Here is an 18,041-nt window from a genome sequence, read left to right as displayed (position 1 = left end):
TATAAGTCTAACATACTTATAGTGTCAAAGAATTTTTTAACTTTTACCTACTGTATAACTAAATCTTCAAAATATAGTTTGATATTAAATGGTATTCGTCTTTTTAGTTTTAACTGTACTCTTCCGCCACAATTAAAAAATGGAAGGATGTTAGTATTTGGAGTGGATGTTAAACCAGGTGATCAGGTAGACGTTAACGTACTTATAAAGTTGGAATGCCACGAAGGCTACCAATTATTTCCCAATATTCAATTCACTACTTGTACCGCAAATTGGGACGACGAAATAAATTCAGTGACCTGTAAAAGTAAGTTTCTTAATGATTTTATCCTTTATAGAGATTTAAGCCTTCTAAAAATTACTAAAAATTCAGTAAGGTGAAAAGTAAATATTCAGTATATTTGTAATTAATTATGCCTTTAATTTAAACGCCCATTCTCAATGCTGATAGTTAATTCAGTACACTTTAACTCGTTATAGAGGTCTTAGTTCCAGTTTCAAATTTAACCTAGAATATTTCAGATAACGAGTTACGGAACTGTTTAAGTGAAGATAGTAAAAATGTTTATGTTCATATAGTCTGTAATTCAACACGCGCAGGGAACTAGCCGGTTCTTGGATTATTTTCGAATCCTAAGTGTGTAAGAGTACAAAGGCGAAGAAAGTCTACCAACACTCCATGCTGTACAGGGCTGATGCTTGCATCAGGTACATACCAAAAGTGCAGTGGACGCTCAGGGCATCCAGCACGGTTGACAGACTTCTAAGACCTAGGTGTATGTAAGAGCACGGAAGATGATCACTAGGTGCTCAACAGCACCCAAACCCAGGAAAATGCAACTAGCAGAAATCAACCCCAAACTTCCTTACCTTCAGTACCCCAAACCTCCCCACCATCCGAACCTTCCCAAACGTATTAACAACCTGGTAATGACAGCCTAACCACTACCTCGAGATTTTTTCGTGTACCCACCACAGTACATGGAAATAATACACAAACCCATCCAAAATGTTTAAGAGGTGGTGGCCACGATAATCACAACAACTTTAGATGTGTCGAACATCTAGAAAATCATCAAAACTAACATCTGTTTCCTAATTTTCCAAATTCCTTTCGCCTAAATAATTTCAGCTTAAATCCTAAACCACAAGACGAACTCGACACACATGACTATCCTCATAATTACTACATTGCTCATATCACAAAAACATTCTCTAATCAAAAAAAGCTTTCCAAAAACATCAAATTCCACAACCTCCTAGAAAACATGCGATACTACTAAGTCCAATGTGGCGAACAATATGCAATCCTGTTCACTTCTGAACTCATCCCAGATATCGGAGTACTATTAAAACATCTCAGATACTGCACAGAAAACAGTAATATAGTCATCTCCAAATGCATCAACAACCCCTCAACTATCCTTCATAACAAGCAACCTACACCATTAAAAATCCACCTGCACCACACAGACGAATAAGTCCGCCCTCCCCTGATCAAACCATAACCAAACAATCTTCTTCAATACCCAAAATTCACAGAATGCAACCTACTACAAACATCCTATCCAATAATATAGAATCGAAAACGTCTCTCCTAGTATTGGTCAGCAAGGTAAATTATGTTAAATCCTATCAACCAACGACTTTTTTTTAAACATCGAATTTTTGAAAGTATTTACTTTCCAAAATGCAACCAAGATCGTAACTATAGAAAATCATAACTCTCAGGCAAAACTTCGCTAGACTGTTCAAAATAGAAAAATCTCCGTAGCCTGCAGATTGTCACCACTACTATTCAATGCATACTCTGAAGAAATTATGAAAAGAGCTCTTGAGGGAGAAACAGCAGGAATCAAGATCAATGGAACACCAATTAACAACATTAGATATGCGGACGATACTATCATAATAACAGACAACCTCCAAGACCTCCAAAAGCTAATGAACAAGATAGTTGAGTATGGAGAAGTATATGGATTATCAATAAACACCAAGAAAACCAAATTTATGAGGATATCAAAAACCCAAAATAATGGTGAAAGCCTGACAATTAACGGTAGTGCTTTAGAACAAGTTGAAAACTACCACTATCTTTACACAATAATTAATCACATAAACGATTACTCCAAAGAAATCAAAGTTCGAATAGAGAAAGCACGTACAAACTTCAATAAAATGAGAAAGGTACTTTGTGCAAGAGAACTAAAATTGGACTTGAGACTTAGGCTGGCAAGGTGTTATATTTTCTCGACTCTGCTTTATGGGATAGAAGCATGGACACTTAACGCGTCGACTGCTAAAAAGTTGGAAGCATTTGAAATGTGGGTGTATAGAAGAATCCTGAAGATAGCATGGACCGAGCATGTAACAAACAACGAAGTCATGAGAAGAATCAACAAAAGAATGCAAGTATTGGAAACCATCAAGACACGAAAGCTGCAATACCTGGGGCATGTTATGCGTAACGAGAGATACAAGCTACTTCAATTGATTATACAAGGGAAAATCCAGGGCAAGAGAAGTGTAGGAAGAAGAAGAATCTAATGGTTGCGTAACTTGAGGGAATGGTACGGATGCGAACTATTCAGAGCAGCAGCATTTAAGATCAGAATAGCCATGATGATTGCCAACCTCCGTCGCGGAGATGGCACGTGAAGAAGAAGAAGAAGCCTGCAGATGAGGTAACGGTGTCGTAACGTCAGGTATTGCCGACGTAGAAAAAAAGCTCTCCCAAAAAATACATTGAAGATAACCTATCCGAAACTCATTTTCCATTTAACAAAGCTGGTCAAATAATTGGCCGTTCCAATAATAACCCAACATCGTTTGTCTTCACAGACTTTAAAACTAAGCTTATCGAAGCGCTTTCGACTGATATTGGGATTAAAGGATCCATAGATTAAGCAATGTGATCCCTGTACGTCTAAAGTACTACTTGAGATGTTGCAAAAGTGAATACCTCAATATCTCAATACTGAATATTCCCAAAAGATTACAATTTGTTCCTATTGCTGACGTCATATCACAAATCACAATCCCTACCCCTAAAAAAACCCAATTATAAACTCACCTCATCATGCAGTCGTTAATGCACTTTATGGTTTGTCCAATCTAGCATAGCAGTTAAATATAAACTAACTTTTAAATAAAATGTAAAATTAAAAGCATATTCACAATAGTTTTTTGTAATGTATAACTTATTTTTCAATCTCAAACTGGTAAAAGAAATAAGAAACAAAATAGCCATACGACATACTATCGATTAATAATAATATTACTAAACAATAGGCAATATCATCTGTTTGCTAGTTAATTACTCAAAGGCGTAAAAATTAAATTTATATGCTTGTAAATAGGAAAAAAATAGATTGGCATAACTCAGAAATTATTATCAAGACAAAACAAATGCACTTATCTTTTTTGAATGTTATAGATATCATCTAAGAAGAACAGCGTCGAATCTCGCATTGTGTATCGCGTACGGTAAATAAGTAATTATATTTCGACGCTCTTAAGTGTAGATGCTCATCTGACTCAGTTGATATATACTCGCCAATGGATGCAATTCTATTTATGTATTTTGATCGTGTTAAATTTACAAATTTTTGGGACCCTTTTTGGGAGACGTAATAAATTAGATAATTCTTAATCTTTGAAGCAGTTAACTCATGCGTTTTGGGGTAAATTATTGATTTTCCCACAGACGTGTGGGTTTTCCTATGTGGTTCTCAGGTTTGATAAAAAAATATTAATATAACCAATTTTACCGTGGGAAATTAATAGAAGATAATTAATAAAATCTTCTTCGTGTGCCCTATCCTTTAAGGACATTGTAACCTCGGAAACCTTTTTTGGATGGTGCTAGAAAGGTCACCAATGGAGACACTGCGGACGGCAGCCAGATGATTGGTGGAGAGCGAGTCGTGGGTTCGAAACTAGCTTTTGGAACCAGGAATGGGTCCAACGGACGAAATAAGTAAAGATACGATAGGAGATATTAGAAAAGATACAGAAATAAAAAAAAAGATAGGTGGGTTAAATTATCACAGATTAGATAAGATAGGAACAGGGCGCCACTTAATTTTTAAGGGTTTAAGGAGAAAATTAAGAAACCTTAGAAAAGAAAAGAGATAAGGAAAAATATTTAGGTTCAGAGATCAAACCCAAGAAAAGATATCAACAGTTAATTATTAAATAAATTTGGTTAACACTCTGCATAAACAAATAATAAGTATATTAGGTATTATACCTACTTACCTACGAAACTTAATCAGCCTGATCTTTCTTCTGGTCGAAAGTATAATAATAATTTAATATAATAAGTAAATATTCAAAGTTATGGTTATATCAGGAAACTTGTTAGGAATCGACAAATAAAATTCATTCATAAAACAAAACAATATATTCGATTGTCGACAACGACAAAATGATATCGGTAGATGAATGTACACACAAGATAAAAATACACCATCAACTATGAAATGAGGGGATACATATAAAAATAAGCAGTAATATAATTAGAAAATACCTTTTCAAAGATATATAATACAATCATGCACAAATAAAGTTTTGGCGTATCTCGAGATATTACAGCAAAAAAAAAATGAATAAAAATTATAAAAAACACAAAAGATAACAAAAATTAACCAAATCTAAATTTACAATTAAAATAAAATTTTGAAGATGGTAAACTGAACATGAGCGTATCATCACGGGGGTAAAAGGAATAAAAATAATTAATATTTTAATTATATAAAAAAATTTTACAACATTGACGATCAGCACGGCCCTTTTACTGTGTCTGTAGCAGTTCTGAAGTGTTCTATTGTTGTTTTTCCACTCCACCACTTTCAATTTTTCAACCAGCACTTACGTCGTCTCCCCGGTCCTCTTTTCTTTCCACTTTTCCTTGTATAGCCAATCGCATCAACTCATATATTTCATTTTTTTGTATGTGACCAAAGTAGCCCATTTTTCTCCACTTTATAGTGTTTAGTATTTCTTTTTTTTTATCTTTCTTAATATTGTCGTGTTTGTTACGTATTGTGTCCATGATATTTTCCACATTCTTTGATAACACCACATCTCAAAGCTTGCAAATCTCTTTTTAGTTGTATCCTTAACTGCCTAGGCTTTAACACTCCATATAAAAAGGTAGAGAATACGTAGCATCTCAAGACTCCAATTAATGAAATAAGTGATTAAAATAAATAACTATACCTGTTATCTTTAAAACAAAATATTTAAATGAGCACTAAATACTTTCCAAACCTCATCTTTGTCGCTTTTTTGGACTCTCATTTTTCTTTTCCCTCTCCTTTTCATTTCACGCTCCCTTCATATATCCAGATTAATATTTTTAAATTGTACAATTAACCAATTCTTTTAATTTCTAGAATTATGTCCTCCATTTTATTCAACGGCAACTACTACAGTAGAATGTATAGATATGTATTTCAACAAAGTACCTTGTGATAAAGCCATTAATGGCACATATTTAACTTATACTTGCAACGCATATTATGAAATACCACCAGGAGGTAAAAATGTTCTTTACTGTAATGATGGCGCTTGGGACTTTCCCAAACCCATATGTCAACCAAGTAAGTAAATTTACAAACTTTATTGTGTTTAGTTTTCTATTGAACTTGTAGTTTTCCTGAAAATCGTGATAGACCGTTTTGTACCCTGAAAATCTCACCTCTTTCAAGTTCCCGACTTCATATTACCCGTAAATTATTTTTCCTTTAATTTGTATTGTAGGTATTTTCTTCCTTTTACAATGAGTTTGCTCCCGTTAACATTTTTTTGGTCTATATTTCGTTTTATCTATTATAATTGGATAGCATTAATACAAATATTTTAATTTTACAGTAGCTTGTTTTTTCTTCTCCTTTTAGTCCCATAATCATTATCGATCGTTGAATATCAGTTTGACTACCATATATGCTATCCTGATTTTATTACCAGCAGCTCTGCATAAAAATGTAATCGATTTTATGTACCATTGTCTTAGCCATTTTGTTCGTCATTTTTAGCCATCAAGTTCTTCTACTAGGACCACGTTTACCTTGGGTCTATCCCTGAATAATCAGTTAGAGATAGTGCAAGCACTCTTGACCACGGCACAGTAGACGAAATTTGGTTTAGTCCCCACTTTTATGCGAAACGCATTGTACTATGCACTGTATAATTCCACTTATAATAGAACCTTTCTGCCTTTACGTGAATTTGACTCCGCCTTCGCGCAGCTCCATGGTCAGGAGTGTTTGAACTATCTTTACAAAAGCTACTATTCGAAGAGAAGATTTGACAAAATTTTATAAGGTGTGATGAATAATCTGTGTTCCTCTATTAAAATTTAATTTTATCCAAAATGCTTATAAGCTTATAAGCTTCCAAAATTGTATGCACTGTCAACGTGTAGACTACTGGAGCGATCTACTATGTACCCAAACAAATTATTTTCGATTTTTTATAACGTGATTAACTAATGTTTGTTGATTTTGATTGTTTTTACTAGCTTGTGGACGAAAAGTTTATAAGGAACCTTCACTTATTTGGAAAGGCAGAGACGTCAAAGATTATGAATACCCGTGGGTTATAGCGGTGTTCAAGAGTTTAGGAAAATATTACGAAAATATATGTGGAGGAACATTAATTAGCAGAAGAGCTGTAATAACTGGTAAGTACGACTCGTTGCAATTTAATTAAAAAACTTTTAAATTCCAATAGATTTTAAAACAGACAATAATAATATTGTGTTTTTTCAGCTGCTCATTGTGTCACGGATACTTATGGCAGTGCTCTTGGTACAGAAAACTTTCAAGTTGCTGCTGGAAAAATTTACAATGCCTTTGGAGATGAACGAGATATATATGCTCAGTATAGAAAAGTAAGTTTTAAAGTAAAATAATATAGTTTCTGTCTTCTTCTGTCATCAATGTATTTTTCTTTATTGATTCTTTATAGATTTTTCCATGTCTTTTTAGACATGAGCACACTATTTGGTTTAGAGGATTCCCATCTAGCAATCTCTATATTCCTTGGTGTATTCTTTTGTGTTGGAAGTACATGCTCATAGTTATCGTATTTCTTTCTTTTGCAAGATCTTTTAAGAAGTGACCATTTTCTTTACTTCGTGAGTCATCGTTTAAAGGCGTAGAAGTGGGGAAAGACGTATGAAAATCCAGTTGCGTACTCTCACTTTTATTTCAACGTTAATTATATTATATTGTTTAAATATTATTGTTCAAAATAGGCCACAATATATTTATCTGCAGGTTTTTACTGAAGTTTCCATCTCTATATCCAAAGACCGTTTTCAAAGATATAAATTATAGTTATATTTATTTGATTTGTTTATTATTATATATTCTTATATTATTTTCTTTTTTTGTCTTAACATTAAAAACGGTCTCTGTAATAGAGATCGAAACGTCAGTAAAATAAACATGTAAATAGATGTATTGTGGCTTATTTCCAACATTCTCCCTAAAAATACGGAATGCCTCAAGCAAAAAGCCACAGAAAAATAAATATTGCTATCATTTGTATATTTGAAAACGATCTCTTTATATAGAGATCGAAACGTCAGTAAATTAAACATTTCAATTAAATATATTGTTACTTATTCCTAACATTATTTCTAAATATACAGAACGGCAAGCAAAAAGCCATAGAAAAATAAATATTACTATCACTTGTATATTTGAAAACGGTGTCTTTATATAGAGATCGAAAAATCAGTAAATTAAACCTATAAATAAATATTTTGTGGCTTATTCCATACAGTCCCCTAAAAATACAGAATGCCACAAACAAAAAGCTATAAAAAACAAGTAATTTTGCAGAAAGCTTACTGGTGCCACCAGGCTGTCGCGGAAGTTACGCTAAAACGTCTTTTGACGTGACCCGTCCTTAAAGAGTTACACAATTAAATTTTTTTAAAACAAATTTTAAGACAGTTTCCACACCACCCGAGAGGTATGATTTGTGGCGCGTCACTTTTTTTTAAATGGGTGTTCGCCAAGAGCCATATTGTCCCATTAAATAAAATAAACAAAACACTTAAACAGTATAAAACAAAACAAAATAAAATCCTATAAAACAAAATAAAATTCTATAAAAACAAAATAAAAATAATTTTGGATGTAACAAAACATTATACTATTCTATTTAAATACAAACACTATACACACTTACTATGTTCTTCTCGTTTTTTTTTTTTTTGTTTTTGGTTTTTTTATGCTGATGTTCCTACTAAACTATTAGAAAATATTATTCGCTGTCTAAATCTGAAGATGCAGTGCTGCTATCGCTGTAATTATCTTTACCTGGTGTAATTATAATTGGCTCTAGTAAAACTTTGACATCAGTGTCAAGTTCCCACATACAATATTCTTCTTTAATTATGTGGCCTATACATATAGCCCATTTCTCTGGAGTTACATGGAGGATTGCTTGAATCAAAAGTTCTTTAACTTCGTTTAATTTGAGCGTTTTGTTATTGCGTGCTAATTTTCCTTTCACTTGCGCCCAGATAAGTTCAGTGGGATTAAGTCCGCAATGATAAGATGGTAGACGTAGAACTTTGACACCATAATCTTTTGCAGTTTCATCCACAACATATTTAAGATATTCACTGTTCCTTAACTGTGCAATGTCAAGTAGTTGAATTTTGAGCATTGATTCTTCGTATGCAATCCCCTTTTCTGTAAGCCATTCTTGAATTCTCCCTTTCCGCCATGCCGTCGTCGGTAATTGTTCTAGTCTGCGGCTATGATATGGCGCATTGTCCATAACAACCACAGACCCAGATTCCAATTTTGGTAAGATTCTCTTAAACCAGCGCTCAAATACTTCGGAAGTCATTTCTTTATGATAATCACCTGTTTTTTTTCGACTCAAATTGAAGCAAACCATCATCAAGGAACTCTGTATCACTTCCTATATGGGTGATGATTAAACGCCGTCCCTTTCCTGATGGAGCTTTTAATCCTGTAGACCAGCCTTCTATAAATGCTTCGCGTTTACTTTTGACATCTAAATCTTGCCAAACTTTTCCAACTGTATGACCTTCGTTAATCCAAATTTCATCCAAATAATATATTTTGCTTCCAGTGCTGCGAATTTTTCGTATTTCTTCTAAATATTTTCTTCTCCACAGAATAATTTCATTTTTTTTCTAATAGCATACTTTTTCTGTTGCGTTTTACATATCGAAAGTTCATTTCGCGCATGGTTCTGATTAAGACCCTACGAAATATCTTGGATAAAGAGTCATCGTTTTCGAGCTCTTGAGAAATTTTTTTCAGTGTTGGAATTTCACTCCGAAAATAAAATGAATGAATTTTTCGACGTATAATATTCCTTGCCTCGTCATCGAAAACAATGCTTTTCCTACCTCTAGTTTTACTTTTTTCTTGCTTTTTATTTTCCGATGTATTTTTAAGTACACGATAAATACAGCTAACGGATACTTTTGTTAAACTGCTACAAATGTCGACCGCTTGGCTAACATTTAATGTCATTTTTCGGCAGACAATTCCTTCATAAACGTTTCGTATCATTACCTTCTCTTCGGACGTTAACATTTTCCGTCTCTTTTGCGGCTTTTCATTTTTGGAATCAACATCAGAATTTTGCTGTCTTCTCTTGGAACAACTCGGTTTTTCGTCCATTGTATTTCAATAATCTGTGTATATACTATATATACAATAATTTCAACAATTCTGTATAAGAATATAACTAAAAATTTACTATAAAACGACAAACTATAACACTCTTATGATCAATAACACGTTTTATCAATACTACAATACAGTATTGTTAAAACAGTATTGACAACAATAAGTTTACAAACTTATCACATAAAATATACTCACAAAATGCACTACCCATAGAAACGCCAATGAATTTCTTCGGCGAAAAAATAATAAAAACTAGTTTTACGGCATGTCTGGGTCCGAATTGTAAAACGGAATTTCCTCGCTAATTCCAACATTGCCAAACGATTGAAAAATAATGTTTTAAAATATCGATTTTTATTTTATAAATTTAAATATGTAACGAAACGGAACATATAAATAAAATTTATTTCATTACAATTTTGTGCTTAATTTTTACTATTGAAAAAATTATGTTTGTTTGTATTTTTATGACGGTAATAATCGCTGCGTGGAAGAATACAGGTTTTGTATGACCATAATTACTACTTGTGAACAAGAATTTACTACACTGTACGACAACTTCTGGTCAAGTCTACTATAGAGAAGCACAAATAAATATACTACTTTATATATTCTGTAATTTCTTATGAGGAAACGCAAATTGCAATCGAGAAAACAGGCAGTTTTCGAGGGCCGCTGTGTACATTTAAATTTGAGGATATTCGGCGTTTAAACTATGAAATTACTCTTCTAAATTGAGGGTTTCTACTATATATGCCTACTTTCTACTAAATTAGAAAAACCATTACTCATTCAAGTATTTGAATCTTACAAATCTAACATTCCTATTATTTATAATCTGAGTATCTATTTTTATTGGTATACATTTTGTTGTCAATACATTCTATTGTCCATTCTATTTTATTTTACATTAACACGAAAACAGTAAAACAAAAAAATGTTATTAAAATTTAAACACATTAAAACACAAAATAATATTTATATGCGTTTTAGATATCAGAAATAATTATTCACGAAGGATATAAAGGGGAAAGTCAAAGGTACATTGCTGATATAGCTATACTCATTACTCAAGAGATGTTCAAACTCGATCAAGCTGTTCAGCCTGCGTGTATTGATTATACAAATAGCGTATATTTAACTAATTATCAAATAGGAGAGGTAAGTGAGTTTATAGATATTATTACACATTCTAATACAGTAAAGTGACCAGGCAGAAATGTATTACTTTTACCGATACTTTTATTCAAATGTTGACTATGATTAGTTTTAACATATCTATTTATTTGATAAAATAATTTACAATCATCGCCAGCTAACTTGGCGAGAGAGTACGCACAACGTCACAGAGAAATAAATTATGTTTACGCCCTATGATTCATCCTATTGGTTTACTATTTCTGATAAGTATATTCAGTAGCGTAGCGGTATAGGTCAAATAATTATTACACAATTAAAAAAGTAATATTTTTCGCAAGCTTTAATATATTATTAGAAAGATGAAATTGTAATTTTGTTTTATTCAATTTAAATAGTAAGCCATTGTTTATACAACAGTTTATAATATTTATTTAACTTAGTAAACAAATTATAAAATATTGACTGAATTTAATTCACAAATCTACTTTGATATTGGGTTTCAAATTAAATGGAGGATATTGTATAAATAAATGCAACACAGTAATTATTTAATTTTAATATTTTGGTTTTATTATAACACTAAAACAAGTACCCGTGTTGAAAAGTGGTATCTATTTGAAAATTAATTGATTGTTAATAATTTTCTTCATCTTCATCTTCGGAAGAAGAAAACTCTGTACTGGAAGAGTCACTGTCAAGATTTATAATAATTGGAGCTATTTGCGTGGCGTTATCAGCAACTATCCCGCTGTCCATATACTCATCTTCCTTCTTAATGACATGGTAACATCGTTTTCTCCACTCATTTGCATCAATATTAGTGAATTCTTCCTCGGCGAGTTTTTGTACGTCAGTTAGCTTAAATGTAACGTTTTTCTGCCTTATATTATTTTTGACTGTCGCCCATATTAGTTCGATAGGGTTTAGGTCAGGATGGTAAGGAGGTAAACGTAAAGGAATATGGCCATGCGCACGTAGAATTTCGTCGAATTTGTATTTTACATGATGAGGTTTATGATATTTAATTATTTCATACAGTTTAGGTTTTAAAGCACTAGGTGTAAATGAAATATTTTTCTGCATTAACCATTCTATCATTTGATTTTTGTTTGAGTTTGATGTAGGCGCCCGCTCCAACTGAATGCTGTGATAAGGTGCGTTATCAAAAACTAATACCGAGTTAGCATGTAAATTAGGTAATAAATGTTCTTGTAACCACTTTCCATAGTTGTCTGAATTCATTTCAGAGTGGTAACCCCCTGATTTTGAACCTGATTTAAAGATTAATAACCCATTTTTTATGAATCCCATATCCCCACCGGCATGCACTATTATTAGTCGTTGACCTTTGGAAATATTTGAAAATAACCCCTTGGTTGATTCGTCAGTCCAGTTCTTTGAAGAAGTATGACCGCTGTGTAAGTAGGTCTCGTCAACATACACGATTGGCCTATCTTGACTCCGAAAATATTTGATTTGCCTCAGATATTTTATTCTCAAAGCTCTTATTGCACTTCTTTCTACAAGCACTTTTCGGTTGTTTTCGGTTTTCCTCCAACGAAATTGCATTTTGCGTAGAAGTCGCCTTAAAGATGTTTGTGAAATTGTGATATCCAAATCGTTGTGAATTTTTTGTTTTAATTTTTTTACCGTAACCCGACATTTTTCTGTTTTATAAAAATCGTAAATTATTCTGCGAATGTCGCTTATTTGGTATTCCGGCAAATCTATGATTGATCTACTGACTCGTTTTTTGCCTGGACTGGAAAAATGGACTCTGCCGGTATTTTTCAAAGAACATTTTGCCTCGCTTGTTATTCTTTCGATTGTTCTGATGGAAATGCCTGTAAAAGAATTAGTAACTATAGTGATTTATTTTATCTAGGATGTAGGTGTATAAAAATGTCTATATTTACTGCCATATCGAAAGACAGTACACAATATATTACACTAGTCCTAACTAATTTAACGCCCGCTTTCATAATCAGTCATTAGGAGAAAGTCATGAATTTAATGGGTTTTAAATACCAAATTTTAAATACTGAGAAATATTTGACCTGTTTTGCTATTTAACTGTATTATACAAATACTTATGTCATTAGCAAGTAATATTTTTTTGAATTTGACGTAATCTATTAATGTCTTTTTAATCGTAAACAAATTATACAGGTCGAGGTAATGGATTTCGGGAACAGCTATGACCTTGAACATTTCACATAAACTTGTGTACTAAATAGGCGTAATGCATAGTATCTTTGAAAAAGCGTGTCACCAAAACTGAGCTCATAGGTTGGCCATCACTGTAATAGGCAATCGGTTGCTACTAGCATAGGTTAGCAAAGGTAATTTTTGTTGTGAAGTACTTGGTTTTCCAATTTGAATAAATTAATTTACCGGTAACTATTAATTTTCAGGTAGCTGGTTGGGGCCTTACTGAAGACGAAAAGCCCTCAGAGCGTCTCAAATCAATAAGAATACCATACAAAGATGCAGCTACATGTGCTAAAGAACTACCAGTAAGATTTGAGCAACAATATCATTTTTTTGACAAAATTTGCGCTGGTCATCAAAATAAAAGCATTGCAGTTTGTAGAGGGAATAGTGGAAATGGACTTGTCTTTAAAAATCGAGAAGACAATAGGTATACATTTTTCATATTCAACAATAGGTTTAGTACAATATTTTTTTAAAATCGTTAACCAACGTCTTTCGATACCTAACGCCTAATTGTATTTTTAATTTCAATTCTAAACCTTCTTTAGTCTTACGTAAGATAGTCCCCTTTTCCAATTTTTTGTATTCTTATGAACGATCTGATTGATAGACCACATTTTTAACGGTTTTTCTATACCTTCGCTTATTATGATTCCGATACCACTCCAGTGCTGTTTTTGATTATTACCTGAATAATAAATTATCTTCTTGTCAATGTTGATTTTTCCTGAATCATGTCATCTCATCTTGGTTATTCTGAGGATATCAATATTTAACCTATTCGTTTCTTGGATTTTGTTGTGAATTTTGCTTGCCTCGAATGTGCTTCTAATATTCCAGTTTCTGATCTGAATCATTGCTCCTGATCCTAGCTCTCTTCGCAGAGATTATTAGAAGCTGAAAAGTCTGTGAATAAGTAGATAAATCAAAAATATAAACTTTTCAGTATGGCCATTTTAAACATCTTATTAGTTTTGAAGAATAAAAAATTTAAGTTTAGTTTCATATTCGTAGAAATTCGTGGGTAATCATGCAACGAATGACGTATATAGTTATGAGCTGTGAGTATATCACTTATGCTCAAAAAAATCTTACTTGCCCACTTATTCACGCCAAATTTCAATGTTCTTATTGGGTTACCGACTTATTGTACATAAATTTCAGGACAAAAACTTAAACATTGTTTTAAAATTTATTTATTTATAACACGCAACATCAACTTTAATTTGAAAAGAAAACTAAAAAAGTACTTATCATCTACATCAAACTCTACCAAATCGGGATCCAAGTCTTGCATATCTGTAGTGGGCAAACTTCGGTTAAAATTATAAAAAACTTCATCGATGAGCGGGAAAAGATCAAGTTGATCTATCTTTTTCTTCTTGTTAACTGGCAGAAGCTTGTCGGTGATTTGGAGTAATGTGCTTGGTACAATGTGTTTTCCTCTTCTTTGGAAATTTACAGATTTAAAAGGATTGGAGACCTCTTAACTATATTTATATTTCACTATTTCAATTTTACTATTATACTGAACCACTGCACTAGTTGCCACAAGAATTTTTCTCCATCGGTGTTAACAACCATTAGTGCTCCTTTTCCTAGACAGCTGAAATCCAAGAAATTTTCTTGTTTAAATGGTTTCCACTAAACCACTACTTTAAATGGTTTCTTTATTCATTTCATTATTCATTAAGTCATTAAGGTGCTTGATCTTAATGTGTGTTCTCTTTTTTTCTTCCTTTATAAGAGCATGATCCGTATCAGACTCCATGTGGATATGTCAACTGACTAAAACTTGTGATTTATAATTTTGAGATTTGGGGATTTTGTAAAAGTGAAAGTAAACATGAAAGCGACTTGTTGGTTCTTATTTTGGCCTCCGCAAGTATCTGAGTGGAAGGTTACCTCTTCCACATCATGAAGTTCCAATAAAAGTCGGTAAATACAAGAAGCTATCTGATTGCAACCTATTCCAGCAGTTGATTCGTCCCACATGAAACATGTATTTACTGTGGCTAAATCGTGAACGCTAGAGTTAAACGTCCACAAATGACGCTTATAAAAGACAGTGTTCGCTGTTAAAAAGGGGGTTGGAAGGCACTGTTGAAGATCAAAAGTGTATGCTTTTTTTAGTGTCTGAAGACACAACCTCCTTATCCATCTATTTCGCCTTGTAGGCATCGTCTGCGAGCTGATGGTGTTTATCCCTCTCTTGTCTCAAATTTTTTTTCTCCTCTTCTTCCTCAAGAACTTTTAATTTTGTTTCGAAAATATCACATTTAGTATAAGTATCCTGAAATCGTAGGCTTCCACGGCCAGAGTCAGAATTATAGTTTATTCGTCTTCCGGGTTTGGACCGTGTCATTTGTGAGTGACCCAAAAGTGGGTTCATCTCGACGTTTCGCTACAATTGTATGTAGCTTCTTCAGGAGAACAAAAAAAGAAACAAAAGACAGGAAGATGGGTAGTTAGCAACGGTAACTCAGTTACTCAACGCAACCAGAGGCGAATACTAACTACCAAGATGGGCATTTGGTCACAGTAACTCAACTACCTAACGCAGCCAGAGGTGAAAACCAAATGCCAGGACAGGGATTCACGTCCAACAGCTCAGAACCCATATTATTTCTAAGAGCCCCTTCTTTTATTCCAGGAAAATCCGCGAATCTCTAGAGATCCGAAAAAATCCACATAATATCAATCGAGAGGAAGGATACTACTTGTCTCCCATCTGGAATCTCAGTCTAGAGCCGCCGTCCGGTCCCGCTACCACGATGCAGCCACATGATTGGCCAGCGCGCGCTTCTTGACGTTCGCGCCACGGAGTGTGCCGATACGTCCCGACACGACAGGTCACCGCGACTATAAATAGAGCGGTAGCGGAGTAATCGTCCTTGAAGAGGCTCAGGCCTAAACAAGGTTAAAACGATCCTGTCTTGTCTTTAGTAATCGTCGGATTCACTCCCCGCCTCTCGACGCGTTAGTGTTCTGAGCTGTTGGACGTGAATCCCTGTCCTGGCATTTGGTTTTCACCTCTGGCTGCGTTAAGTAGTTGAGTTACTGTGACCAAATGCCCATCTTGGTAGTTAGTATTCGCCTCTGGTTGCGTTGAGTAACTGAGTTACCGTTGCTAACTACCCATCTTCCTGTCTTTTGTTTTCTTTTTTGTTCTCCTGAAGAAGCTACATACAATTGTAGCGAAACGTCGAGATGAACCCACTTTTGGGTCACTCACAAATGACACGGTCCAAACCCGGAAGACAAATAAACTATAAGTATCCTGTTTAAGTTTTTTAAATGCAATGTTCAAACTTTGGTGGAAGCAGTTCTTATACAACGTTAATAAGACGGGTTTGTCTACTGATTTTTGTACATGTCATACATTTTAGCAATAGATAAGTGACTAGACAAGTACTTTTTAGATGTCCTGTTTCCGCAATAGTGCCTTTCATATTTTAGGAAATGACAAAATGTGATATTTGGCGTTTTAAATTTCTTCCGCAGCGCGTTTATTACCCGAAGGCGCAATTCCACGTTTATCATAGGAAAAAGTTCCAGACGGACTAGTATCGAATATCTAGTTACTCCCCATTCTAATGTATAACCCCCTACTATTTTGTTATGTTGATAAACAGGTAATTGAAGATACCAAGAAAAATAAAGCAAAATGCAACGTGCCCAAGTGGGTATTTCTACATATCTAGTTATTCACCGACTGAATATTATACCCGGATCTTCATGTTAAGATACATTATTTCAAGCAAATATTTAAAACTCTTATTAGACAAGTCGATTTACCGGTTCTGATACCAAATAAATCGTCAAATCCAAATATTCACGGGATCCTACCAAGCAAGCTCTTGCAAATTTGAATTACTCATTTATTAAACTGACGAAATTGAAAGAGAACTTTATTAAGATTAAGATATCTTGTTGTTTTAACGAAAATTTGACTTATCCACTTCTTCACGGATTGTACAGAAATATTCTACCATACATTGTACTATCATGTATTTCCAAATCAAGTATATAAAAATATGACAAACATTAGAATGCAACTTCTTTATACCTAAAAGAGTTTTTTATTATTTTACAGATACTACTTTCAAGGAATAGTTAGCATTGCACCATATTTAGATACTTCCGAATGTAATTATCAAACGAACGCCTTATATACTAGCGTTTCATTTTACAATTCTTTTATAAAAAGAGAAATTACTAAAAATCACCTAGAGGACTGCTTACTTCCGGCGTATCCTAAAAATGGAAAATGGTTTCTAGAAGGTGGCGTAGAAAAAAAACCTGGTGATATCGTATTGTCCAGTACTCTTTTACGGTTTTCATGTAATACGGGGTTTATTTTATCCACAACATTGCCATATTATCGCTGTGATAGTTCTGATAAGAAACCTACCTGTCTCAGTAAGTATAATAGTTTAAAAATATTTTTAATTCAAGCAAGAAGAATCAAATAAGTATAATCATGCAACTATTTCGCTTCTTCAGGACCAAGTGAAGGCTATTGAGAACAAGAACCCAGTGCTCAAAATACTCAGAGCTGAAGTCGAATAACCGAGGAAGCGCTTATTGCACCATAGTTTAAATTTTCAACGTATCCAAAGACAAAATGTAAATTAGATTTCCACGATTTCCCTATTTAGGCAAACTCTTTTATCTCTTTAGGCCATGTGTAGATGTTGTGAATGTGGGCGCTGTATTTGAAAGTTTTCTACCACTAATATCGGTTTAATATGGAATCTTGCGAATGAACGTGGAGATCAGAGAATAGAGGGCTCGAAAAGAGTATATGGTTCTGTTCAGATGTTTTTTCTATGAATTTACTGACTCTAATTATTATGAAATCCTTTGAGGCAAGTCGTAAAATGTTTACAGATACGGGTATAATTGTGCAATGGGATCGAGAAACCACAGAAAACTGATCCCTTCCTTTCCTTGTGGACAGCTCCCATAACTCCTGTTTGGTGTCAACTG

General features: G+C 33.6%; 1 protein-coding gene across 1 annotated transcript in view; it reads left to right on the top strand.

Annotated features, from left to right (window-relative positions):
* LOC140442379 (probable chitinase 10) overlaps nt 1-18,041 on the top strand; it is a 163,102-nt gene that overhangs the window by 79,241 nt on the left and 65,820 nt on the right. The window contains exons 19-25 of the mRNA XM_072533453.1: nt 108-307; nt 5,400-5,606; nt 6,527-6,688; nt 6,777-6,898; nt 10,689-10,856; nt 13,250-13,476; nt 17,146-17,471. Coding sequence (XP_072389554.1) covers nt 108-307; nt 5,400-5,606; nt 6,527-6,688; nt 6,777-6,898; nt 10,689-10,856; nt 13,250-13,476; nt 17,146-17,471 — 1,412 coding nt within the window. The remainder of the gene's footprint in view (nt 1-107; nt 308-5,399; nt 5,607-6,526; nt 6,689-6,776; nt 6,899-10,688; nt 10,857-13,249; nt 13,477-17,145; nt 17,472-18,041) is intronic.

This window comes from Diabrotica undecimpunctata, chromosome 5 (assembly GCF_040954645.1).
Source record: "Diabrotica undecimpunctata isolate CICGRU chromosome 5, icDiaUnde3, whole genome shotgun sequence".
NCBI lineage: Eukaryota > Metazoa > Arthropoda > Insecta > Coleoptera > Chrysomelidae > Diabrotica > Diabrotica undecimpunctata.
This window is presented reverse-complemented; position numbering and strand designations above follow the sequence as displayed.